Genomic DNA, 27864 nt, shown 5'->3' on the forward strand with positions numbered 1-27864 from the left:
GTGATATGTTAGTATTTGATACAATTAGTTAAATGTCTGATAAATACCAACTCAATGCTGCGCTGACACAAGTGGAACTTTCCACAGGAGCCCCGAAGACCCAGATTCACTGTGTGTAAATCATATTGTGGTAGATTGCACCTTGTGTAATCTACATGTGTAGGAATGTGCTGAGATAAACTGAAATGATTAGGGCCTGACAGCAATCCTCTTTTGTAAAGGGGCTACGTGTCAAAATCTGAGGACCCGCAGCACAGTATTGCCCTGAGAAAACCCAGTAGGTTAATCCAGCCTTGCTGCTTCCAGACACACTCTTGTTTGAACGCAGACTGTGAACAATATTTATTCTAACGCTACTAGTCAGTGATTACTAGGAGAAAGAAAACTATCAATACTTCATTATACATACGTTTTTAAGATAAGGTGAGTATTATCTCATTAATGTAATTTAAGGTGAGTATTATCCCTGTGAATTTCCCCACTGTGGGACTAATAAAGGCGATCTTATCTTCATGCAGACCCTCAGTTTTATGGAGGATGCAGGCACATAAGTATGGACCGGTGGGTAAATGAATGGTTAACTGATCACATCAGGAAGGGAAAAGCTAAAAGAAAAACACACACATAGACACAATAGAATAGATCATTCCTCTACAATAATTTATTTTTTGTTCAATAAGGTACATGACCAGTGATCCATTATTTCTTGACAGAATGTAAAACATGGAGGCGAAGTGCCAGACATTGCAGAAGTATGAGTACACTGGGGTGAAACCCCACATTGCTAAATGCCATCTGTGCCTTACAGTCTTAATGATGAACAGATTAATACACTGAAAGATGATGTCTGAGTGAATGAGCAGCGAGTGCATATTTTTTTCATGAACCGTCCAGTATTCATCCCACTTCTCTTTATTAACCAAACATATATAGAGATATATTTGTACTGAGATCACATACAAAGCTTTTATAATGAAAATTTAAAATGGGGCATCTGATTTGGGGCTGTCATGGAATATGAAAAAAAAGGTGGAATTCATTTAATGTGTATTGATTACTTCTTTGTACTTTGTAGTTTAACTCTTTTGGCTTATGTGCTTGCTTGTTATGGGGTTAAAGGGACTGACTGAGAGACTGCTGCCCTGCGACCAACTAGGAAAAAAAACCCACAAGATTTACAAATCCTCCTAACAGAAAAGTACTGAATACAAGGGAGATAGGTGACAATCAGAGATAAGGAGTCTAAATTACTTGATGATTGATCAGATCAGATGAACAACCGCAGATTATTGATAGTAAATTGATTAACTGATTGACAAATGCCTTTTAATACAGTCCAATGAAAAAAAAAACAAAATACATTGCCAGCCTAATCTTGAAACTCAAACAGTGCTTTAAAGCTTATAAAGTGCTACAACTTAACCACAAAAATTAAGGAAAAAAAAAAAAAAAAAAAAAAAAAAAAGAACTCACATTTTCTGCAGGCTTCCACAAAGCAACAGAGATCTCATCTTGCACCAAAAACTAATGCACAGCCTAACGTTACCCCTTGATGTTAGTTCCTTGATGTTTTATAATGAGTAGGCCCACAGCAGATAAACAGCGCACATTTAGGAGGACACTGATGCACAGCCAATAGTCGATTCCACACAATAAATAAGCAAAACTGAGACATCAGTTCAGTCAGTAGAGGGGAAAATCGCATCTTTTATAATTTAGCAGGGGAGCCTGTGAAATGTTTAAAAGAAAAGAGGACAGCAGCAACTGCTTGAACTGGGACAAAGTTGAACTCATGATAAAATCCAATCAAGAAAATGTCTAACGAAACACTGAGCTCTTTTCTAAAGGTGGAATGGAGCAGACAGAGAATAAGTGACACATAAAGCTCCTCATTAACACTGCTGCTTTGATTTTGTAGCTCTCCCAGCAGGATCCACTCTACTTGGTAACTGCGTGGATTCCCTGTGCCAGGTAGCCCACGTTTCCAGAGGTCACGCCTGCCATGGAAATTCTGCCATCCTTAGTCATGTACACAGAAAACTCCTTTGTCAAGCGCTCAACCTGCAGAAAAATACATTAACACACAACAAATCAATGTGTCAGTACTTTAGCAACAAACATTCCCACAGATAACTGTTCTCTCCTCTTATCTTGGCCTCCTGATCAACTTGTTAAAGAATGCACAGACACGTTTTTCTAAATCCTACTGAGTCCTGCTGCATAATTATGGTAAGTTATTATTGTTTTCAATAATCTGAGCTAGCAGGAGAACATAGACATTAAACAGAAGAGGCCCAAGAATGGAGCCTTGGGAAACCCCACATCATTTTTGTATACTCAGATACACTGTATCGAGTAATTACTGACACAAAATAGTCCCTGTCCTTCAAATAGGATTTAAAGCAGTTAAGTTCTGTGCCACCAGATACCCACCCACTGTTCCAGTCTGTCTAGTAATATTTTGGCAACTGTGTTGAATACAGGACTAAGATCTGATAATCCAGAGTGAAATTTACAGTGTTTATGTGGTGGTCTTTCAGGGTCTTAACAAGAGCAGTCTGGTGTGGTCAAAATCCTGACTGAAAAACCTAATAACAGTTGTTTAGGGCCAAGAAGGTGTTAAGCTGATAAACAACAGCATTTTACTCAAAAGTGGGATTTTTAATGTGGGCCTATAAGTGTTCATCAGAGAGGTTTGTTCTGTTTTAAGAGTGACTTAATAGCTGTAGTTCTCAGGCTTGTAGGAAATAAAACGAGAGAAGTGCTGACTGTTTCCAGAAGAATGTGATGCAAATACTAACCAAAGAAAGGAATTTATTCTGTCAAAACCAAAAATGTGTGTGAGAGTACCTGTTCTGGTTTGAGGCCTGTGAAGCAGAACATTCCAATCTGGTCGATGACGTGTTGCCAGTTGTGGGAGGAGCCCTCCTTTTTCAGGCCGGCCACCAGCTGTTCTCTCATCTTAATGATGCGGTTAGCCATGCCATGGACCTCCTCCAGCCTGAGATGAATGACGGCAGGGTAGGACAGATCAATAAACTGATTTTGGAATATATCTTATTTCATATCATATCATATAAAAGATGCAGACTTGAACATCTTTTGGTTCAGGTAATGTACAGTATGTGTATATGGACCGCTAACATACCACAGTGAGTACAGATCAGGTGTGTTGAGAATGGTTGATGCAATTCTGGCGCCGTTCATTGGTGGGTTGGAGTAAATGGGCCTGATGAGGATTTTAAGCTGAGACTCCACTCTCTTTGCCTCGTCTGCGTCGTTACACACCACAGTGAAGCCTCCCACACGCTCACCTGCAAATATCAACATGCACACTGACTGTTAAAGTCATTCACAGCGAGACTGACCAACCCATGTCTGTGAACCAGGGAAACTAGTAATCTATTAAGATTCACAACTTAACCCCCTAAATCAAGTTCAGTTATGAGGAGGGGTCGTCAATAAGAGCAGAAGACAGTCTCAACTGTAATGAGGCTTAAAACCAAAATTTAAATCAGAGAATAATGTAATGAAGGACCATTACATCTCTTTATTTAAATTATTAAAACAACATATTATTAATTTGTAGTCAGTAAAGTGCATTTTAGAACAATACAAATTAGGTTTGAGGTTGGACATTGACAATCACAGCGCAGTGAGCCAAAATAGATTTGTGCTGGCCTGTTTGTAAAATGTGAAACATGTCAGATTTATTTCTCCCTTTAGAGAGTTTTAGTTCTCCAAAAATATATATTATTTCATTGTTAGAATGTGAGTGTGTCTTAAGAATATTAGATAGCAAAATGAAACTTTGTTTTAGTTAAAAAAAAGAAAAACCTAGATAAACATATTTTGAGTTTACACCACATAAGGAGAAGTGCTGGTGAAAGTAACTCACATTTTAGTACAATTATATTCCGTGTTTTGAAAGTCTAAATACTTATTTGAATAGAACATGTTTGCTATCATAGTTTAACCACTGGGTGGAGGTAAAACACAAAGTAAAGTTCACCCAGTGTAATGGCAGGTTTGTCATTCTGTTTTTCTATTTTTACATGTACTGTTAACATGTCATTTTATTTCATATTTAATATATATATATATATATATATATATATATATATATATATATATTTATTCAAGAAGAGCATGTATTGGATTCTGACTGACCATAAAGTCCCATGTTCTTGGCGTAGGACTGGGACAGGACGATGTTGTGGCCCTGTTCAATGAAGTAGCGCACAGCCCAGGCATCACGGTCGATATCTCCACTGGCGAAGCCCTGATAGGCCATGTCGAAGAACACGAGCAGATTCCTTTTCTGGGAGGTGTGAAAGAAAGGGAGAGAACACAAGGAAAGAAGACAGACGCAGATGGCGACAACCAGTTAATAATTTTTCAAGTGATAACAGCTAAATACAAGTACAGTGCTTATCATCTTATTGTGGCTTTTGAACTCTTTTGAGATCTTTTAATTTTGAGATAAAGGGAAATGTGTACTGACATTTTATCAAACTGTAGCTGCAAAGATTTCACAGACCTCTCTTGAGATGATACTTACTCACCTTCACAATGTCAGCGATCTCCTTCCACTGCTCAGGCCTGGGATCCACACCGGTGGGGTTGTGGGCACAAGCATGCAACAAGATCACACTCTGCTCTGGGATTTTCTGTGACATAAAAGGAGGTTTCAGTTAGTCAACCTAAAATATTGTGTATAGCACAGAGTTGATGACAGAGTTTTCACTGTCATGTAGCTGATTACATTACTAACTGTGGCCAGCTACTTTTTACACAGTTAATATTCTTCTGTACATGAAAGTCAAAATATGATTAACCCACTTCCTATCCACCAAATGCCAACCCTTCATAATATATTGGTTAGAAACAAAAATAGGAGGAAAAAACATGAAGTCCGTCCCGGTGGCATGAATACAGTAATAAAAATACATGAATGAAAAAATACACTACACACTGGTGGAGCTGTTGAAAACCCTTACAGCCCAACCTTCACAGTCAACCCCCACGATTCCTAATTAAACTGAAAACTAGCCACAATTCTATAAAATAATAAAACATGCTAAAATACTGTAATTGTGTTTTGAATGGAATTACAATTTCAGAGCATGAAAAGATTCCAAAATATCATCAAAATATGTTCCCCATTGTCTTATCGTCTTCACTTTGTGCGAATCCCTCATTAATGTCTTACAGAGATGTCTTCAAGAGCTCCTTTGAAGTCAAAGCCACAGGTGGAGGGATCGTAGTATCGGTAGGCTTTGAGCTGCATGCCGGCGTCTCTAAAGATGGGTGTGTGGTTTCCCCAGGAGGGCTTGGGCAGGTACACATCACGTGGACCTCCGTGGAATCGAGACTGTGACAAAGGAAAGACCAGGTGAGATAACCCGACCTAAATATTAGTTTGTGCTAAAAAACCAATACAACAGGACCTCACCAAAAAGTTGGCTCCAATGCGCAGAGATCCAGTTCCTGAGATGGTTTGGACAGTGATGTTCTGTTGGGAGAACAGATCAGGACTTTAAACTATCAGAACTGATTTGACCTTCATTTATTTTGGAGTATTAAACACACAAACTTACCCTGCCACTCTTCAAGACCTCACTATCAGCACCGAAAGCCAGTTGGGCAGAGGCCTTGGTAAACTCCCCCAGACCACCAATGGGAAGGTACTCCTTATCCAGCTGTTTGGCTGCAATCATAGCCTCAGCCTAAACGGAAAGTGTAAAAATCAAAAGGTATAAAACACAACTAAAGCAATTTCCTTGACCGGTATTCCATATTCTGTACATAAAACATCTATGATTTACGATGTATTTTGTGAGGCTCAAAACAAATGGATACACACTTTCTCATGGTGACAAGGCAGAATTTTCCTTAATTATTAACATGTGTTGAAGCCCAAAACACACTGAATGCTAAAAGGCTCAGAAATGCTGATGTTCCACAGAGCTGCAGAAGCTGAGCTCAGGATGACAAAGAAAGAATGCACCAATGAGAAAGACCCTGAGCAGCAACAACCTCCTACCCATTTGACATCTGGTGAAAATATAAACCGTTTAAATTCACCATGATAAGAAAGTAAGACTGCTTTCATCCCCCAGGTAGAACTTGGTCATATCTGAATTGTATGGATCAAATCACTGTGTGTATTTGAGTGTGTCAGAGAGTGAGTGTGTCAGAGAGTGAGTGAGTGAGAGAGTGAGAGAGAGATAACACTAGAGTATTCCTGGAGGGCTTGGCGACAGTTATACCTTGCGGACACAGCTGAGCACAAAGGGCTTGCCCTGGTCATCCCTGTAGGCTCCCACCCCCAGGTTCATCTTCTTGGGGTTGGTGTCCCTCTTGAAGGCCTCGGTCACCCCCAAAATAGGATCGGGGGGACCCATCTGCACTCCACCCCACCATGAGCTGCAAAGACACCAAAGTAGGTGAATAATTATGCGGACAGGAGTACAAACACTGAAGAGAGTCAAGAGTTCATTGATAAGGCCCTTGTTAAGTTTTCATGGCCTTAAGTGACACTGGCCACACTAATGTTACACCCGTATTAGCCATGCTCCTGTGACATGCTGTGGACCTAATGCTTGAGCTTAATTCCTCATGTGACCCGAGGATACCACACTGACGTAGATCTCATGAACAACACATGCTCAGTGGACACAAGTTCCACGAAACAAACATTATAATCCATTCAGGAGGTCCAGAGTCCAAAAAACAAGAGTAACAGTTAATCTGGGCCTAGAACACACGGTTTCAGAAATTGCTCCCACATTCACTCAGTCACTACTCCCTATACCGGATTGGGGTAGTACTCCATCCTGAGAAAATGTGAATGTCATCTTCACTAGTGTTTTGTTTTTTTCAGCACATTAGTTTAATTAATATTTGTAACAATACTCCTAACTAATTAATCATTAGCTGATGTAAATGAGGACTTCTACATTTTTATTACAGGATCTGAATGGAATATCATCTTGTGTTTTACATGCTGCTCTTTGCGACAAAAACAGGTTTAAAGTTGAAGAATTAAAGAGTTTGTCCAGTGCTAAAAAATATTATCAATGAACAAACCAAACCATCCATAACATGTATAATTTTGGAAATTACTCATCTATGAAAACTGATATATCTTATAAGACTGAGGTAAAACCTGCACAAAAAACAAAACTAAGTAAAAGGCATAAGAGTAAGTAGGCCAGGATTAAAGGCAGGCAACATGAGCTCCATATCAAATGTAAAAAGGTCATGCACTCTGACTTTTTGACCTCAGCCTGACAGTCCACAGCTGATCATGCAAATGACAGTGTTGCAGTTGGTGTAAATGGATTAGAACCAATTACCAGTTTCAGCTGAAGTGGATGGTTTTCAAAAGACTTTATTCATTTTTTTTTCTAACTGACTTTTTTTTTTCCTAACTACACACTGATGCATGTGTCATGTCCAACTTAAAAAAAAAAAAAAAAAACCTTGACAGGATCACAAACCAAAAAATAATACTGCTCATAAATAAACCAATAAATCCAAACACTGGATCAGAATATATTCTGAATTACACTCTCATGACTGATCATGTCTTAAAAAATGTGATGTGTGAAATGAGTGGAAGGGGAAGGACCAGGCAAAAAAAAAAAAAAAAAAAAACTTAGCATGAGGAACATCAGCCAGCTCGAAGATGTTTCAGGTGGTGTCCTTCTCAGTATCGACATGACTCAAACACTATCTGAGTCATTTGTGCATGATGTGTGTTGTGCATTAAAAAGGTAATTGGATGATATCTTGTGATATCCAATGAAAATTACTCAAAGGTTTAAACAAGGCTACACAGCAAAGATAAATTCAGTGATTACAAGAATTAATTAAGGAGAAAATTATTTTAAATTTCTAATTTTATGTATGCAACTACCACTCAAAATGAAAGTCTATGCTCAGTAATAGGGGAAAGCACAATTCCAATGTGCAGGTAGACCTAAAGCCTACCGTACATTACAAGAGAGTTGACAGTATGAAAGTCATTCATTGCAAATTGAAAACTAAAACTAAACTTTGGTAGATTACTAGATACCACTTGTGTGTGTGTTAAAGGCCTATAAAAATCAGTGCATTGCTGACTGCGTTGCTACTACTATAATATAATAATTGTCTTGTCGCTGGAACCTTTTATGCTTTACATTAATAAGTTAAATACATTTTCACCCTTCTGTTTAATTCATGTGGATTGATGTGTGTTGCGACCTTCACTGCACGGCTGCTCACATATCGTCTCAGATTTCTTCTGTCTTTTAAACCCATCACTTTGCAGCTAAATTTAGGACTGAATGCTTTGCAAAGGGTAAGAGTCTCCAATCTCCTACTGATAACTTTAAAAAAGATTACACTTGTAGTAGTGAGTACAGTTCACTGACAAACATATGTGTGCTACATGAAAAGAAAAACAGCTCATGCTATTTGCAGTTATCAGTTCAGTTCAGTTCAGGATTGCAACTGTTAACTTGACTACAATCAGGCATTTGATCCTAAAGCTCTGATCTTACAGGGTGTAGACATCACAGTCAAAGAGGTCCAAGCTGCAACTCCCTGTATGTGATTCAGTCATATAAAGGGGCAATTGCTATATACTTTTGAAGATTAGATTAGACAAGATCTCCTGATTTTCATTGCTCAAGTACAGTGAAATATTGTAAGCAGCAATCTGTGGTCGCAGACTTAACAAAGGCTGTATAGTCTTTGTTAAGTCTGCGACCACGTTCCCATTTAAGTGAATGGGAAGGTGGTCTCAGACTTTGGGACCACATTGTACAGAATGTACTATATGCACAGAACATAAATAAGACAATAAAATACACACGTCTGTGCAAACAGAAGAGATTGCAGTTATTTTACACCATATAGCATTGTACAATTGCACAGCAACAGAAATGCTAAAAGGTCATGTATCCTTACATGACCTTTTAGCATATCTGTTACATTTGTGTTCAAGTGGTCTCATTATACGTGCACGGTGCATGTACACAGAACCTTTGAACAGCTGGACTTCAGCATTTATATAAACATCACAGTGACTGGCGAGTTTTCAGTGATCAATAGACCAAAGGCCTTTTTGGTAAGGGCAAGACTGCTGGGCTTACAACGATGCTCCTTCCCTACACACAACTTTTGAGTCTGTTTACCGACGCTAGGAGAAAAAAAAAAAAAAAAACATATTGTCATTCATTATTCTTGGGAACCAGGTCAGTGTGCTTGAACATGACACGACAAGATGAGTCCCGAAGCGAAAACTGTGAAACACACCCTCACAGACAGCCATGCGGTGTGTGAGCAAAACGAAACCTAACGTTACACCTGAGAGCCATTGATGTGTTATAACACTGATAAATACATCCATGCTGCGAGCACAGGAGCAGAACAAGGGTCAGGTGCCGAGACACGAACGAAGACTGGATTGTCTATAGGTAAAAAAAAAAGAGAGACATAGAAAAGGTTTTCAGTAGATAAAGTCACAGCGGCAGATCAAAACTAGTTTGTCCTCCAAGCGAGCCAGAAAGGACACCGGTGCCTTCCTCAGCCTCCGCTAGAAATGAGCCAATCAGCTATCAAAGGCGGAATAGGACAGCCAATCAGCTCGCACGACCTCCCCAACTACGACAAGTCGCTTAGCTCAAACTGTGCGCTGGGATCTGAAAACTGAATTCTCCTGTGAGAAATTTGCCCTCAAATCTAAAGCAAAGCAAAGCAAAATCCCAACCATCCAAAACGACACATTTTGATACAGTAATTATTTGTAACGTACCAGCTGTTACTTTCTCCAACACGCAGGTGATCGCTTCGCGGGAAGTTGCGTTACTGACACATCACAACGTGACTTTCATCACTGGAGCATTTCACTGCTAGCGCCGCCAAGTCGCCCTCTGAGGTTAGTTTATATCTCACCAGAGAGGAAGTCTGGAGCGACAGGTGCTGACCTGAGGAGGCTACAGAGTCACATCGCGTTTAAACACCGGAGCTAACCTCACATAGCACTCGGGCCCTGTTGAAACCGTTTGACCCCTGTCTGTGGTAGCTGGCCGGCTAATGTGGCTAAAGCAATCAAAGAGTAGTGAATCTTAAACATAAATCATCTGACTGACGGAACCGTTGGCGTTAACGTTAAAATAACGGCTTGTCTGCCGGCCAAGCTAGCTGCAAACCGATCCCGGCAGCTCTCCGCTAAATCCCCGAGACAGCTGTGAATAAACGTCTCTGTATCCGATGGGTTTGAGAGTGTCGCTGTGGTTTACCTGTGGCGGGTCGACAGGACCCCCAGGGACGGGGAAATGTTCCCGAGACAGTAGATCACCTTGTTGGACTTAAGCAGGGCCATCGCTGCGCTGCAGTTGGGAGTCGAGCCTGGGAGGATGTGGACGGATGTGAAGGGCAGGGATGGCGACGTCGCTACGCTCCGTGTACGTGCTGACGTCAGAGCGGCTGCTGAGATTATAATCTGATCGTGTCCTGGAGAGCAGCACACAACAGCTCCAGTACAGTCCTTTTGTAGATCAACATATCTTCTTTAGGATTCAAGATAGAGATCAAAGTATTTAAGACAAGTGTATCCAACATTGGTGGAAGAGGTTTCTTTACTTCAGTAAAAGCTGCAGTATGTCAGTGTAGGTGTAGAAGTACAGGTGAGGGTACGGAAGTATAATCCGTTTTATCATAAAGATGTATTTAAATTACCAAATGTAAAAACACTCATTATGTAGAATGACCAGTTTCAGAATATTATATTGTAGGTATATAATTATTGATGCATTAATTTGAAAATCACTTTAATGTTAATCTTAATATACTGATGAGTAGATTGTGAATTTCCCCCTTGGGATCAACAAACTTAAATTAACCTTCGATAATACATAATTGATTATGTATTAGTAATTAATAATTGTATTTTGTGTTATTAATATTAACTAATTACTAAAGCTTTAAAATAAATGCAGTGCAGTAAAAATGTCATATTTCCCTCTGAATTGCTTTAAGGTTTAAAGTTCCTTCAATGACAGCAGTGTTGTAACCTACTGTGTGTATTTACAAAACTATACCAAGTAGTATATACACTTCAACACTTTTAGGAATCTTGCTCTCAGCTAGAGGGCTGAGTGGGGGAGGTGGTGAGGTATTGACCGGCAGGTAGAGAAGGGCATGACAGCAATATGGAGAGTGGTGTGACCTTAACCAGGGGAGACTGGTTGTTTTTTAGAGGTGCAGAGAATTGGCACCTGATGGACACCATCATTTCAGTAAAGAAGGAGGCAAAGATATGGGCTGAGAGGTTTGTGTTTGGCAGGTGTGGTGGAGGATTGAGTAAAGTGGTTTTGGTTTTGTTAGCCCTTGAGGTCAGCAGGGTCACTGGGTTTGTTTCAGCTTCCAGATGGAGTCAGTCAACCATGGGTGAGGCAGGTTAGAGCAGGGAAGTTTGGTGGATAGAGGACACAGGTTATCCAGGCATGTGGTGGCGGGGCTGTGGCAGTAATGACCTCTAATGAGGAAAGTCATGAGGAAAATGTGCTAATAGGAGGTAGAGTGGAGATGACCATGGAGGAAAAGTGCATAGAAGAGAGTATTTCATTAGAATCATTCCGATCCACACTACATTTCAGAAGCTGGCAGCAGTGCATCTAAAAGCTGTTTGCTAACCATGAAAAAAGAACACAGAAGAAGAAGAAGAAGAAGAAGAAGAAGAAGAAGAACCAGAGTCTATGCCCATTTTTATATACAGTCTATGTGCAGGAACCATGACTACTAGATAAAACGTCTCTACTAAGCTATTTAATTATGAAAAATGACTGACTATGTTTTCAACAGTAAGCCTGACAGTGACCTTTTTAACAAAAATATGAAGACGATAGCAAAGATGTTTAATGGCATTTCAGCTTTAAAGTCAGTGTAGCTGCCAGTGAATCATATCATAAGGAGAACAGTTGCTTACATAAGAGCGGATGTGATCAACACAACTTTTATGGTTTTGGTTACTTCTTTATGGGAGACCTTTTGACTGCAGAAATAATTCCACTTTCCAGCAGTATCATTCTGCAGTTACTTGATGTGTCCAGTTGAGGACAGTATTACACAATAAACCCTTATCATCTTTTGAGCTGCAGGTGTTTTGCATGTTTTGTATGTTAATCTGCTAGTAGACTTGGCCCAGGTAAATCATGGAGACTTTAGAAAATTAGAAAATTAAACCATCAATTGTACCTGACCAATTTCATTAAAAAAAGTGTGTTATTTTTGACTGGAAGACAATTAAGACCAATCATCAATGTTTTACTTTTCCTGCCTGCCTGTGTACTGCAACTACAGCCTCCCACCAAGTGGAGACCTTCTCTACATTTCACTGCATAAAACTCACCAACACTTACTGTTTCTTTTGCAGCAGCTAAACAGCTGTTGAAATTTTACTTAGTATGACATGAAGAATGAAAATTTGTGTTATAGACACACTGAGATTCCAACCTTTAAAAACAACCTGCAATTACCTTCATCTGGTATTAAGGGGCTACTGCAGTAAATGCTGCATTAGGTGAAGATGCCAGGGATGTTCTCTCTTTCACAGTCATAAAGGTTTACAGGAACAGCAACTTCACTGTTCGACAGAGCCTAGAAGTCCGTGAAACATTTTCCTTTAACTATGCAGACATTGTGTGGAGGATACAGTATATGGCTATTTCCAGCAAACCCATCATGTGAAAGTGAACTCATTCACAAACCCAATGTTCAAAAACCAGTGATTTGAGGAACAGACATAAGGCAAAATGTAGTTTAAGCTTTCCGTTGTTTATTCAGTTGCAACGTGCATTGTTTTTACCTTTGTTTCTTGTTAGTAGGTTGTAGCTGTATGGTTTAACATCTCAAAGTATGCATTATGTGCATGTCCATGTATAAGATGAAATTAGTATAAACATGATCTAAATCTTTAAGTATTCCTCCAGTACTAACTAATCCTAACCCCCTAACCACACTAAAATCATTCTCCATTTGTCTTTAAACCACAGAAACTAATGACAGTTTAATATCTCATGCTTAAGAAAAATAGAAGCTGGAGGATCTGTGTAGCAAACAGAGCAGAGCTGAAAGAGGCATTTAGATGTAAACAGCAGAAAAAGAATAATGGAAACATCGGGGAAATGAGGGCAAAATTCAAGCAAAGGTGAATGCCCCAGTAAATCACATGATAGTGACCTGAGAATGAATATTGTGACTTATAATTCCCGGCACACCTGTGTTACACCCATAGAGGTGCTGTGTAGAAATCCTCTCTGGACTGGCCTTTTTCACAACAGAAATTCATGTGTCATAGTAGGAAAAGTACAAGTGTTACTAATCACATGAATTATGAATTATGTGTGCCGGTGAGTCAGGACAGTGTGACACTGACCCAGAATGCACAGCACCAGGACCCTGAAACTGAGGCAGAACAATTGAATTTATCCATCATTAATTGTATCATTTACACTTCTGCTTTTCCTTGAGTGACATGTCAGAATGTCTTTGGTCCTATTGGCAACTACCGCTGTACTTATCAGGGCTGGAAATATTATATTCTTATTAGTACAAAGACTTACTTACTGACCTCATGTAATTCACAGCATTTTTCTAGCCAACCTCAACCCGAGCAGAGCTCTAATTAGCCACAACAAGTAAAAACACCTGTAAGGGCGTACAGGGCCTTTAACGGTATTTCCCTGAGTTCTTAGTGGAGTTGAGCAGCTCTACTCTATACAAGTAAAAACTGGAATCACAGTAAACATAACATAAAAAGTGGATTTAATACTTTATTTTATATAGTGTACATTGGGTACTGCAATATGGTTTATGTATTTTCTATAGTAAAAGAATAGAGATAAAATGTTTTCCAAGGGTAAGATCCAAAAATATCAGATTTTCTGGGGCAACAGAAACCCCCCAAAACAATATTCATATGTTAAACCCTGCAGTGACTAAAAGCTCCACCATGAACATTGTTAATATGTCAAGTTTTTGATCCATCAACAAAAAAAGAAATGAATCTTATGGAGCATTGAGCTTAAAGTATGATGTGTTTGATAGTAGATAAAGACGATGATGGGGGAATAAAAGACTGATGAAGAATAGCATGAAGGCATCTTTTGAGTCACGTGCAACAATTCTGAACAGCTTCAGTGCAGATGAAACCACAGTGACATGTTTTACAGTAAGATCCTTGCTGTGTATACTCGCCTGTGTGTGTGTGTGTGTGTGTGTGTGTGTGTGTGTGTGTGTGTGCAGCTGTACAAAGAGTAAATAACAGAGGGATTCTCATCTGTCTGTTTCGATCTTATGTCTCATTCCTTTCACTGACTGGGACTGATGTGTGTGAAGGAATCAGAGCAGACATAACTCTCTTTTTCCTTGTTGTCAGCAGTTAACTGTTTCACTGTGTGCCCTTGTGTATTTCTGTGTATTTCTGTGTATTTCTGTGTATGTGTGTACCCACATGTGTATAATTCTGAACAACATTCAGTGTGAGTATGTAACTGTATTGTTTTTGAGTATGAGTGAGTGTCTGTGTAGTTGCAGTGATGGTGTGTGTGAAGGCGTGTGCTTTAAAGATAGTGAGTTCAATTAAAGATGAAAGAGCTGATGATTAATTTATGGAAGGTAGGCTGTTCCATAAAGATGAAATATGGGGGTGTGTTGTGCGTCTTTCTCCTATAGAAAGAAATAGAAAAGTAAACTAGGCCATCAGCTTGAAAATGAACTCTCTTTTGTTATTTCAGTAAATAATCTATATAATCTAAAGATATTTTGTCATTCACATATTATAGAGGCAAATATAATCAGTACTATGTTGTAGAATATGTTTCAGTGTTCAGGTCCAGATACATTTTGATGAGAAATAGATATGTTTTAATTTTTCAACTGCAAATCTTTGGTTGCCATGCTGTGGCAGATTTGTATACAGTCAGGAATCATTCTGCTGCATATTTGTTGTCCCTGGTCTCTCAGCTTGTCCTACTCTGCTCACTTCATCTCAAAGTGCCAGAGAGGCTTCAGAGACTCTCCTCCATGAAAAATGGAGCAGCACAAGCTGTTGCTACTTCATATTTTCTTTTACCAAGAGATTCGAAAGTGAAGGTGGAGCACATTCTTGCTCTGGGCATGTGTACCAGAGCTGTAATCTGCACTGAGAGGTGGTATTTTCCTTTATATGCCAGTGAGACAAAATACCAAACAAACCTTTCATTGTAGGTGCAGTGAGATGATCACATGAATAGCTGAGGTTTAACAGAAGATCATTTAGATGAGGTTAGGACTTTTTCATGCAAGTAAATAAATGGGACAAAAGTTGTCATGTTATATTTATTCATCTCTCATTAATATTTTTGATAGAACAGTTAAAGCCTCATCAAATAATACAATATCATGTTATATTAAATTAAACAGAAATAAAATAAATGAACAGATGCTACAGAACAGAAGTGTCCATTTTGAATTAATTGGGAGAAGTACATATAGATATGAGATGAATGTAAAAATACAAATGCATATTAAAAACAGGAAGCCAAATAAATAAATGCACAATATATTCCTAAAGTCATTGCAATGGTTATCTCACTGTGGAACTGCATGTAAAGTAAAAAAAAAAAAACAACTCAGAGAGGTATAAAGCTAAAAGAGCAGGGCCAGTAGCACACTTTTGTTTTCACTCTAAGCGGTGTGTAGCGAGGTTCAGGGTCACACATGCACCAGGTTACGTCAGGAGGTAGGAAGGAGGAGATGGTGGTGGTGGGGGGGGGCAGGGCAGCAGGGTCCCAGGCAGGGTCCCAGGCGGGGAGGTCACAGCGAGGAGTCACAGTGAGGAGTCACGGCAGAGGACGATCTCCAGCTCCGTGCGGTACAGTTTCCCTCCATCAGACAGAGCCATGATGCTCTTCTTGTACCCCACCAGTCCTGTTGAGTCCGTGTCCTGCCAACATGCAAAGGAGTTTACATAGAAAAGTCACCATGAGTGGGCACAAAGTCATATTCAGATGGTAGACAGTTGCAGAGGCAATGTACTGTAGGCAGCCATTTCATCTCAGCTCTATATTTGGCAGGAAGAAAAGTAACCTGAGTTGATCAATCAATAGGCTAACTATTCATTACCATTTTGTTCTTGTCGCAGAGGTCCTTCAGCAACGCATCCAGCTCCTGCTCATCAATATATCCATTACCATCCTGGTGACAGAGACAACAAAGGAGGTCTGAACAGATTTTCCTAAAGGTATTTAATGTAAAAACAAGACCGGATCTACAGCCATGCTACCAGCTCTGCAATGCTGAATGTAGGCACAGTGGTGCTTTGAGCAGCATGCTAGCATCTGCATGCTAACATGGTCACAATAACAATGCCACCATGCTGATATTTAGCAGGTGTAATATGATCTTAGTTTAGCTAATTAGCACTAAACACACTCTACAGCTGAGGTTGATAATGGCGCTACAGGAAAAGTCAGACACTCCCTGAAGTTGTTACAATTCATCCTGATGGGAACATGAATATCTGGAACAAATTTCACGACAATACATCCAATAGTTCTCAAGATATTATAAGAGGGACAGTCCAGCCGCAAAGTCACTGAGGTTCATGTTCTAGGGACCCTGCATTTCTGTAGACAAATTTAAACAAATGTACACAAATTCACGTGATAGTTGTTGAGCTATTTCAGTCGAGGCAAAAGTGGTGGACCAACCAACAAACCAATATCACCATTAATAGAGCCAAAAACTAAGTATTTATCAAATACTTGAAAGGATAAGTGACATTAATTGGAAATATATAATCAATTTAAAGCCAAAAGTAAGTTGCCAACAAGCTGCGGTGTGTAATCAGGCTTATGCCAATCAAGTGCAGAAATGTGGAAATGTGACAATATCTGTCTGTTTGTCTCTGTCTGTCCACCACTCTGGTCCAGACTGATCTCGACAACTATTGCCAAGAAACTTTGCATAGATATTCAAGGTCCCCTGAGGATGCATCCTTAAGCATGACTGTAGACTCTTGTTTAGGTACATTACCCTAGAGCAACACACACACACACACACACAATGCACAACAGAGAACACAGACACAGTATATATCATAGCACAAAAAGATAAACATGTTCTTTTCACCTTATCATAGAAAGTGAAGAGGGAGTCAAACTCTTTAACTGTGAGCCTGATGCCCTGTGTGAAAGAGACAGAGCAGAGAAAATTATTAGAAATGGATGGATATTTCTCGACAGCGGTAAAAGCCCCACCACATCCTGAACTGATATTAATCCATGGAGATTATGATAACTGGGACTAGAGTTGAGTTAATCCTGATCAGACAGACTAATCCTCTGTCAGAAAGGAATTGTTGATCTGCTCTCCCAAGCCACTGTGCACATATGGGAACATACACTACATGACAAAATGCATGTGGGAGATCTATATCTATCATAGTGCACATAGTGGCTATGTATTACTCCAATAAGACAGTACATGAAACTGCACAATGAGATATTTTTATTCTAAGATGCAAGTCCTAGGTCTTTAATCTGAATAATTTGACTCCATTTATTAAAATGATTTAATAAAACATAAAAACATTTTTAAAAACTGCTGATTTAAATGGGATTCTCTTGTGTTTTGAAAGAAAGGTAATATATATACTGTAATATGTAATTCCTGAAGGACTTAACATTAGTAAACATGATATTTGTGTCAATGCCCCATATGTTCATTCAGTACAAATAATGCTCTTGTAGTGAATCCAATAATGTTGCATTATACTACTCTGAATCTCCACTGATTTTTCTACATCAGAGGGACAAGATTTGAATCTTTAGCTGGATAGACCAATGTTTCATATGAATATAATTATTCTCAACTTGAATAAAGTTAGTGTTTTTGCGTGTTATAATCTTACCTGGAACTTCAGCAGGAAATTTTCCTGCACCGGCAGGAGCCTGTGGTAGAAAACATAGAGGAAAGTTTTATATTGTCAGCGTCCTTTGAAAAATAGTGTAAAACTGAAGACACAAGTAAACTGAAGTAACACTCACCTTGCCATCTCAGAGAGGCCCAGCTTACCATCGCCATTAAGATCAAACATCCTTAACTGCACAAAAAGAAAATTAACAAGGCATCTGTAACCAAATATCATCATGTGTTGCACATACACACACATGTCACATGTTAAACTTAACCACTCAAGTGGCATTAAATGGCAGTGGTGAGGTATGTTCAGCCCTCAGATGACTGACTGATGCTGGTAGCTAGTTAGTGTATGTTGTTCAAGGTATTAAGGAAAAACATTAAAACTCAACCCTCCAGGGAAGTTATTTCAGTTACACTGTGTAGAAATGCTGCAGCCGAGTGCTACAGTTTGAAAAATATGGGCACAAAGACATTGTTGTTGACAGAAGTGTCCAAACCTCACAGTCATACTTATAGCTAAGGCCAATCTTGAAGTATCAATGAATGATGCCACAGACAGCACGTTTTATCGCTGCAGCTGAAGTTAAACTTTCAATCAAGATACAGTATAGTGTATGGTACATCTAATGCAATATATTTCAAAAAATGATTCTGGGTTTAAGAAGTGTGTGGTTTTTCTCTGCTTATGGGCTGTAAGTAGTCATGTAGTCATTACTGTAATGTTGAAATTAATATGGATGAACAAAGACAAAATGTTGGATTTTAAATGGTGATGAAACTCTAAGCCTTTAATTCCAGAGTCCAGAGCACTAACAATTTTGCATTTGACGAAGCAGAGTGAAGGAAAAACATATTCTGTGCATAATGATGCTCACAATTGTCTGTGTGTACTCATTGAGCTTCTTCTCATCGTAGTTTCTGTTAGCCTTCTTCAGCAGGTCTGACAGGAAACCCTGAGGAGAGAGAAAAATGACCACAGTTAGTGATTTAGAAGTGATGATTTTAGTCAGGAGTTATGGTGAAAATGGGGCCGGTGTCTATGTGCAGAACTCATGATGTGACAGCAGGTGGAGTTTTCAAAGATGTTAATGTGGTTCTGTTTTTTGACACAACAGTGAGAGCTTTGCGTACATGTGCAGATTCAGTAGAGGCACTTTTTCCACCAGCATGACACAGAAGCTAATCATTATTGCAACCAAGGTTTGTTTACAGTAATTGCTGCATAGACAGTCACACATACTGTACAGCATATTAACCACTTACTCTATTTGCCGGTCTCTCTTTTGTTTTGAAATTACACAGCCACACATTTTAAAAAGGAAAACAGACAAACATGAATAACATCTACATAAGCCAAACATTTTTTTTTTTAAATCAGCATCTTGCATATGCAAATTACCGAGCTTTTTTATATTGCATAGGACACAAACTGTCATGGGTCAGAGTGAGGAGCAGTAAGTGTGCATGCTTATGCAGAGATAATACTATATGTCACCCAGAGCAGCAGTGCTTTAAGTGATTCTACATTAATCAGCTGTATTGCAGAGTTTGACATATTGTGTTTTACCTTCAGCTCATTTGATTCAATGTATCCACTGCGGTCAGTGTCATACCTCCGCCAGGCCTGCAGGAGAAGGAGAAGAGTGATATTGTTGCAGTAGCTTTAAAACAAACATGTGGGCATCTTCGACCACAATGACAAATAAGAAATACATGGCAGATCTTCTCTGATTTACAGCAAAAAAAAAAGAGACTCTAATAAAGAGAAATGGCAGCTGTGTCTTCCAACATTGTGTAATTATAGAATTTGTCAAGTCCTCATCAAAGATGGATACCTAAACCCCTCTAGCACTCACTGCTTCTCCCCTGCAGAAAGCTGCGGCCCATTCATAATGTATTGCTCTCTGAGAATAGCTTTAACACACTGAGCGGCCTGAACATCACACGACTGAAAACCCCCCTCAGTCCGAGTTCAGCCATGTGTGTGCACTGTATGTGCGGGTTATTTTTGATCTCAAAGGCCCAGATGTTCAATGCCCCACAGTTTTCTCTCTAATTATCTCAACATATGCAGCTGAAGAAGAGAGGTTGTTGCTAATGGTTTTTGCGAGTGATATATGGTGTTGTTTTGATGTTGGCGAGGTATTAAATATTAAAACATCCAGTTTAAGGTGCCTCCTTTACTATGTGTAATATTTAGATGCTTTTCTGGCTGACAACTGAGGTTTTAATGCAGCTTGGCTTTACATATAGTGACTGCAAACTAACAACAACCATCATTAGCCACTGACAAGACTAATTTATGGATAACATGAACTTTAATTTTTTATCATTTAAGTTTTTCATTTCAGTTGTTCACCTGAAGAGAATTTACATCAGTGATGTCTGTAAGCCTCAAACATGGTGCAGGTTTAGAACAATATCCAACAGTTTGTGAGTGTGCAAGCTCAAGACACAGCACACAGGCTTCAAATAAACAATTCACAGCCTTTCTTGACTGTTTCCACATGAAACAAGCACCCTAACTTCCAGGAAACAAAAGGAATCACAGGGCCACTGAGCATGTGTCCTACAGGATGAACTGTGATAACCTGAAGCATTTTGTGGGACTGCATCAGAAGCAGAGAAATAAAGGCTATTTCAAACCCAAACCTCTTTACAATCATTAAATTGAAATTTTGATGTATGATAGAGCTTGACAGAGCAGGTCGAATATATATTTATATAATGAGAACTCACTGTAAGTCATCAGGAATAAAAAAGGTGAAGAAATAAATATATACACAGATGAATATTCACAAACTTACTGCCATGAATTCAGTGCTGGATCCCACAAACTCTCTGAAACACAGCAGGAAATTTTCCTCTGTGGGCAGAATCTGAGCCAGCTAAAGAGTGGAAGGTGAAAACACAGAGGGATTATTATTATTATCATTATTATCATTATCATTATCATTATTATTATTATTATTAAAGACCTATGTCATCTAAACATCTAAAATGCAGGCTTTATTTAAACTTTTTGGTATCCTACTGGATAGATTCACAGTGAAGATAAGCTGTTTTTAATTTGTTCTCACCTCGGACATTTCGATTCTTCCATCAGTATTCTTGTCAAACTTGGTCATGAACTCCTTCATCTTTTCTTTAAACGCAGCATGTGAAGGATCCTGCAATTACATCAATTAACAGATCAAAGACAATTAGGATGATGCAGCTTTAATTTCAAGATATATTTAATATAAACACATATTGAAACATGTGAACAAGGCCAGCCCTAAACATTACATTTATAGACTTATAATTTGCAAAAGCAAATCAGTTTTGTATGAACTGTAATGCCCCCTGGATAGCTTTTTCTATCAATATAATGAGGGAATATTAATTATCGCGTGGCCCATTGCATAATGTTTATACTGAACCTGCTAACAAAACACTCACTGACATTAAATTTAATTTGTTTTCTGTCTTTAACACAGAACTTGGCTAAGAAGGGGAAATAAGAAGAAAAAGACAACACAATCCAGTCAGCACTTACTTGTTCCAAAACATTAAAAAAAAAAACACACATTTGTAGTATATAAACATAATTTAGATATATCAAGACAATGACAGAGTGAAGGTGGACTTATGAGCTATAGTGAAAGTCAAACAGTGTGTGACATAATAATCACTCATGTCACCTACAAGAGTCACTTTGGGTGAATGTGACCACAAGTTTTCAGTGACGTGCCGCACTCACCACGCCTGCTCCTCGTCTCACAGTCTCCAGCTCTTTGAAGAAGTTCTCCAGCTCCTTCCCTTCGATGTAACCATTTCCTGTGGAGCACCAGAGGAACTAAATTAGTTTGGCACAAATTATGTCATGAAGCTTTTAAGTTGCCTGAAGCTTTGTTGACTGTGCAAAAGTTTGATTAAAAGACTTGTGATTTGGATGAAAGATTAAAAGTCACTGGGGACTGTTTGGAACAGTCGCCAAACCTCAAGTGCTCGTCCAGTCTCAAGTCCTCTGTGACTGAGTCCAAGTGAGTAGTTTCCAGAGCTGCTCACTTGGACTGTATTCAGGATGTGCTTACAGCTGTACTTGCATTAGCTTGAGTTCTTCTAAGAGTACTTGATTAGTTTAGCCCTGAAGTCGGTGTACAAGGGAAAACATAGTTGTGAGTTGTCAATAATAATGTCCTGAGTGAAGGAGATTACATAACACGTTATGTCATCTCTGAAAACTTTTAATTGAAAACTCACTCCAAAACACTGAAGGCAAAGCACACAGCAACAAACCTGTGTAAACAGAATATCCTATTTTCATAATCATATATCTCTTCTCAAATTAGCGTCTAGCTGCGGCAGGGATTCTGGAGATTGAGTGACGTGCTGCAGCAGAAAAAAAAAAAGACCACAAGAGCCCAGTGTATTTGGAGTGTAGCAGTATAATGAGTGTGTTCTTGCCTGAGAGGGTGAAACTGGGCAGTCAGGTGATGCTTACTGGAGCATTCTGTCCTGTGTCCAGATTTGTACTTCTTCTGACAGTCACATGATCAGGGATAATTTAATACAATAATTTACTCCACTGGTCTCAGGGTAACGTATAGGACATTCAGCGTTCTCTTTTTAATCACAAGAATGAGTCCCATCTGTCTGCCGTCCGAGCGAGGATAGGGGGTTTGTGCATTTACAAAAATAGATGTTAATAAAATTGTTATTGCAATTCAGAATAAAAACACTGATGTACAGACTAATATGCAGAGACTCACCCTGCCCCCTTCTCTGTCTCTTAATCTCTTATCCATTCATCTCCTTTCCTTTCTGATCGTTTTCTCCCTCACCTCCCCCCTTCTTCCCTTCTCCCTGCCTAGCTTCATTCCCACAATGTATTTTTAATAGGTGCTCCATGTCACCATCTGTGCTCTGGTTGGGCTGGTGTTTATGACAAACACAAAGTTCTGTGTGTGGAAACAAAACAAGCTGACACAAAAACCAGAGGCTTGTTATAACCAGACACTCATCTCTTCTTCCATTAATAATAATTACTTGCTAATAATTACTGACTGGATGATTATGTGTCTATTATGAGCAGCATCTAAAGTGCACTACTCTTCAAAATGTTTAAAGATATTTCGCTCAGAACCAAAAACCTCTTGTTGGCACTAGAGTAAAAGTCTAGTGCCACCATGAGGTTTTTGGTTCTAAAAGCAGTAATTATTTTACTGAGGGCTAGTTCCTCCTTGCTCGGCCGGCTCTTTACAGCTGGGTCAGCAGAGTGGGGTTTACTTAGACCAAATGTGGCAAAAAAGAGTGCAATCGAGTGTGATAGAATGTATACAAGAACAGGAGTCGACACAAGTTTATGGCATTTCCAAGAGAATTTACTGCTGATGCCTGTTTCCTACTCATTTATGTACCTTTAGTGCAGATACTGCAGCTACAGGCCAGATAAATGTCTCTCTCATTTGCCCAAAATAACCCCTAATTGACTCTCAATTGCCATCTTAAATAAATTGTAAACCTTTGTACCAGACAAATGTCCAGTTCCTCTGGTGGAGTTTGTTATTACATAATAAAGCTGAAACAGGTGATTAAATACAGACCACAGTATCTCAGGTGGGGAGAGAACGAATAACCCATGATGACATTTGAGTCCGTTCAGATCCCATGGCTTGTAATAAAGCCCACATACGTAGCTGTGTTCTCAGTTCATTGGGACTCACTGGTGGAGTTTAGCTGCAGTACAAGTGTCAGCTGCCACATGGAGCGCACCACTGCACTCTGCACACTGAGCAGATGCAGCTCTCTCTCTCTCTCTCTCTCTCTCTCCCAAAACATTTTCAAACACAGCTCAACTGCTGATGGCTGAACGGCGTCTCAACAACAATACAACTGCCTGACTCATAATGACTGAAAACAGGAAAAAAGATCATGCCAAAGGCGGATCACTTCAAAGAGGTGGCTCAGTATTTCATAAAAGCCCACATGCTGCACGCTGCAATATCATTCTTCAGCTGGATGAGTTTATTCCTATATGATCAACAGGAAAGCATGTTTCACTCTTTGTATTCCATCCAGCGTGGAGCCAGCTTTCCCCTCAAATGTGGACTCACTGCAGCCAGTGGGAGACACAGTCCAGTAGTGTTGCTGTTGCTCTGCAGCTGTGGTCAAGAAAACAACCTGTTGCAACATCAGTACCATAAACACATCCCCAACAAGAGACAGTTTAAAGTGAGTGGAGAGAAGATTCTCTCTAAGATATTTACTTGTGTGTTTACGAGTGAGGACGATGACTAGTCTGAAAAGTTCTGGATCAATAAGCTGTTGGCCATTTAAACTCTCTTCATCTAAAGTTCGATCAATATATAGTTTTAAAATGTGACCTGTTTTCAGATCAGGTTTTTATTTATTTATCTGTGGCTCTGAAATGACAGTGGGATAGTCAATACGTCCTCCAAAGTAACTGTCTTCCACAATGACTCATGTGATTGATTTCTGATCCAAAACAGTTACTAACATGATCATCTTCTGATCTATCACCACTGTGGTTGTGGTTAAGGTTTGGCTGCTTAGACACAAAAACTATTCAGTTAAGTTTAGGGAAAGATCGTGGTCATGGTGAAAACAAACCAACATTGACACAGTTGGCAAGAAACAGCAGTAGAGCTGAGTGGGTCACTACAGTACTGTTTGATGAAAATACAATGTGAGTTTAAAGTACAGGGTTTTAAAGGGTTTAACAATAGAAGTCAGCTTTTTTCTGAATGGCTTCAGAAAATAATCCTTCAGTTTAAGTCATGATGATCCATAGTGGGACAATGACAAAGCTCTTCCGCAGTTTGGCTGCCACACACAGTGTAACTACTATTAGGCTGTATAAAGTGATGCAATCTACTGAGTCTAACTACTGAACTACTAAAGTACTTTTACTTAAATTTCTTTCTTATGTCACTACAGACTACTTCTACTTCCCTGGATCCAGAGGCAATTCACTACACTGATCTGATAGATTAAGATTTAACATATGATCAGATAATAGCTCAGCTTTAATGACCGTTAATAAATATGTGTTTTTAGGGGTGCAACTAATGGTTATTTTCATTATTAATCTGATGTATACGTTGATTATATCTCAATTAATCAATTGAGATATAATATAGACCATAAAATCTCAGATAAATAAATATATCAAAAGCAAATCGTGATTTCCCAAAGCCCAAATCAACCCAAAGATAGATTTTAATATAATAGACTAAAAAATTGCAAATAATAATATTTGAGAAATTTGGGCATTTTTACTTAACAAAATAGATGTTGTTCGACCTCTATATTTTTTTTTACAGGAGATTACATGGTATTTGTATTTAATATTATTATATATATTTACTGGAGTAAAATTTGAAATATGTTTACATTGAAGTCTTGTAAAGAATCTTCAACCAATGGCTGTGTGCCACCACCGCTACACTACAAACTCTCTCACACACACACACACACACACACACACACACACTCCATCCCTCCAGTTCAATCCCAGTAAGCTCTCAGATTCAGAAGCTCCTCCCAGTAAACACCCCTTCTTACCTTTTCACTCCCCTCCCTGCCTCTCTCTTTCTCTCTCTCTCTCTCTCTCTCTTGCATCCTTTTATCCCTCCCTCCCCCATCACTCTTTCCCTCCCTCATTCTTTTGATCTGTCAGCCTCCCTCCCCCTCTCTCTTTTATTTTTTCACTCCCTTTTCTCCCTCTTTTCCAGCTTCCCCTCTGCAACTTAACTCTGACTGAGTCTTATTTCATTTCTCTCATCGTGGTCTGAAAACACCGCAAATTTACACATTTATTCACAGCAAATGAACTAAGTTTTTAAGTATGTGATTTCACAGTACCTAAAAGAGCATTAAACTCTCTCTCTCTTTTCTTTTTTCTTTCTTCTTTTTTTTTTTACGGCAGACACACTAAAGACTTTTTTTTTTTTTTAAATCATGCAAAATTGAAAACACTGAATACATCTGGTATACGTTTCAGATTAGCTGGATTGAACCTACCAATTTTCTTACACCGATTAGTGCATACTGTAATATTTTCATGTTGCTGATTTTAACGCTTCACTGATTCATATAACTAAAAACAGAGACAAATTAAACTGGAAATAAAACTGCTGTAATACAGTGAATAAAAATCGGACTCCTTCCTCGCAATTACAGTTTTAGCTTCTAATAAATACTCATTTCTGAGCCGCTAAACCCCGCTTTTATCAGGCTGCTGGACACTGACCGTCTGCGTCAAAGTGTTTCCAGATATCGATGAACTGCGCCGCGGTGAGCTCGGCCAGGTGCAGGTGGGGCGGCTGCTGTGCTTGAGTGGCCATCTCTGCTGTCTCTTCCTCCTCGAAGTCGATTGAAAAAACTTTTCCTGGAGCTCCTTGGTACTGTGGACAGCTCCTGCTCAGTCGGGGCTTTTAAACCCCCCGCGGCGTCCGCGCTTCTCCTGTCCGCCACACGGGGGCACCTCCACCGTGCAGAGAGCCTGCGGGGAGCCGCAACAGGGGACCGATTACAGAGGAGGGGGCTGAGGGCTCCCCTGGGTTTTTGCATAGGAGCAACCATTACCTGCTGTCCAGGCAGCCGGTTTGATAGCAGGATCATTATATATCATCCAATCCTGCTGCTCCCATGAGGAGAAAATGACATCAAACAATTTATCCTTGAGCCCCCTGCCATCCTAGATGGGTCTCATAGGCACTGTGTCATCTCCGTCCCTTCCAACCCTGCATCCCCCTGCACCGTGAATTATCAAACAAAGCATGAATAAATTAAATATCCCATCCCAAGGGCCACAACACTTCAGGAGGAGGAAGTATAAGCAATACAAATGTGCGGTGATGTGCACGTCATGCTTCACGTTTTCTACCAGATCACTTCTTCGCTGCCTGCTGAGTTCTACCTCTCAGATACCACTTACAGATGAGACTACACCCTGCCTCCATTCTTTGCTTTTACTTTCATCTCCTCCCTCAGTCTGCCCTTCATCATTATTCCTGGCCTGTGGAGGTCGGGGGGTTCACTCAGTCTCCTCGGTCAATCGAACACATATTTGGCGTAAATCCAGGCAGCAGCAGCAGCAGCAGTGGCTGCTGTTGCGTGGCCACTAAATCACCAACATGCCTTTGTTCATTCTGCAGGATGAGCCGTACACTCCTCCAATCTTTTTTTTTCATCCTCCCCTCCTACTGTGGTGCATCTCCCTCTCCAGTTTGGTCCTCACAAGCTGGTGTGAAGAATGGGTGCTGTGGGGGGGGGGGGGGGGGGGAGCAGAAGAAGAAGATGAGGAAAACACTTTATCTCCTTCCTGCAGACCTGTGTGCTGCTGATCAGATAGAAATGAAAGAAAATAAAAACTAAAAGTGGAAGAGGGCAGATAATGTGTGTGTGTGTGTGTGTGAGAGAGAGGCAGAGAGGGAGGGAGAGTGGGAGATATTTATAGGAACTCTGATCATAAGCCTAAACAGTATGAATATTAATTAGAGAAATTATAGGATTTGTTTGCAGAGCTCTGAACACTCCCTGACAAGATTGTTGGAGGTAAAGTGATGGGATGAATAATGGAGAGTTGTATGATATGGGAATAACAATAATGGACCTCTGATCAAGTGTCATGTGGATACAAGCATGCACATTCATGCACTTACTTAGTGCAGACATGTGACGTACACACACATAAAGGCAGATGCCCTCACACATACAGTATGTGCATATACACACATACACGATGAATTTAAAATAGGCAGTCGGTAGGAGGGCTGTGGTTTTGTGTGCCAGTCATTATACATTTCATGGGTTGCGGATTATAGATAATTATGCAATCCCGTGAATGTTGTATTATGCGCATTGTGTGAAATATAGATAAAATGGCTTACGCTT

The 27864-nt window shown here is 39.6% G+C and overlaps 2 protein-coding genes across 2 annotated transcripts; both read right to left on the reverse strand.

Annotated features, from left to right (window-relative positions):
• Window positions 1–639: 639 nt before the first annotated feature.
• got2b (glutamic-oxaloacetic transaminase 2b, mitochondrial) lies at window positions 640–10456 on the reverse strand. Its single transcript, XM_071488721.1, has 10 exons — window positions 10296–10456; window positions 6273–6429; window positions 5601–5729; window positions 5456–5515; window positions 5213–5374; window positions 4566–4670; window positions 4171–4321; window positions 3149–3314; window positions 2851–3001; window positions 640–2061 (listed from the first exon to the last, which is right to left on the reverse strand). The coding sequence occupies exons 1-10, from the start codon at window positions 10376–10378 to the stop codon at window positions 1939–1941; spliced, it is 1287 nt and encodes a 428-aa protein (XP_071344822.1). The 5' UTR covers window positions 10379–10456; the 3' UTR covers window positions 640–1938.
• Window positions 10457–15361: 4905 nt separating this feature from the next.
• LOC139628413 (calretinin-like) lies at window positions 15362–26407 on the reverse strand. The gene is made up of 11 exons (XM_071490068.1): window positions 26219–26407; window positions 21704–21780; window positions 21042–21131; window positions 20769–20849; window positions 19529–19585; window positions 18837–18914; window positions 18087–18142; window positions 17951–17990; window positions 17170–17223; window positions 16162–16233; window positions 15362–15982 (listed from the first exon to the last, which is right to left on the reverse strand). Exons 1-11 carry the CDS (start codon window positions 26310–26312, stop codon window positions 15866–15868), a joined length of 816 nt encoding a protein of 271 aa, XP_071346169.1. The 5' UTR covers window positions 26313–26407; the 3' UTR covers window positions 15362–15865.
• Window positions 26408–27864: the final 1457 nt, after the last annotated feature.

This window comes from Trachinotus anak, unplaced genomic scaffold, assembly GCF_046630095.1.
Source record: "Trachinotus anak isolate AG129_WGS33_773 ecotype Australia unplaced genomic scaffold, CSIRO_AGI_Tana_v1 ptg000011l, whole genome shotgun sequence".
Classification (NCBI taxonomy): Eukaryota; Metazoa; Chordata; class Actinopteri; order Carangiformes; family Carangidae; genus Trachinotus; species Trachinotus anak.

What these genes read in the sequence shown, in the direction of transcription:
- got2b (XM_071488721.1), bottom strand. Translation starts at nt 10,378, where the DNA reads ATGGCCCTGCTTAAGTCCAACAAGGTGATCTACTGTCTCGGGAACATT. An exon ending in GCATTGGAGCCAACTTTTTG is followed by an intron (nt 5,375 to 5,455) that starts GTGAGGTCCTGT and finishes CCTTTGTCACAG; the next exon opens with TCTCGATTCCACGGAGGTCC. An exon ending in CAGGCCTCAAACCAGAACAG is followed by an intron (nt 2,062 to 2,850) that starts GTACTCTCACAC and finishes ATTTTTCTGCAG; the next exon opens with GTTGAGCGCTTGACAAAGGA.
- LOC139628413 (XM_071490068.1), bottom strand. Translation starts at nt 26,312, where the DNA reads ATGGCCACTCAAGCACAGCAGCCGCCCCACCTGCACCTGGCCGAGCTC. An exon ending in TGAGACGAGGAGCAGGCGTG is followed by an intron (nt 21,132 to 21,703) that starts GTGAGTGCGGCA and finishes ATGTAATTGCAG; the next exon opens with GATCCTTCACATGCTGCGTT. An exon ending in GGCCTCTCTGAGATGGCAAG is followed by an intron (nt 17,991 to 18,086) that starts GTGAGTGTTACT and finishes TTTCTACCACAG; the next exon opens with GCTCCTGCCGGTGCAGGAAA.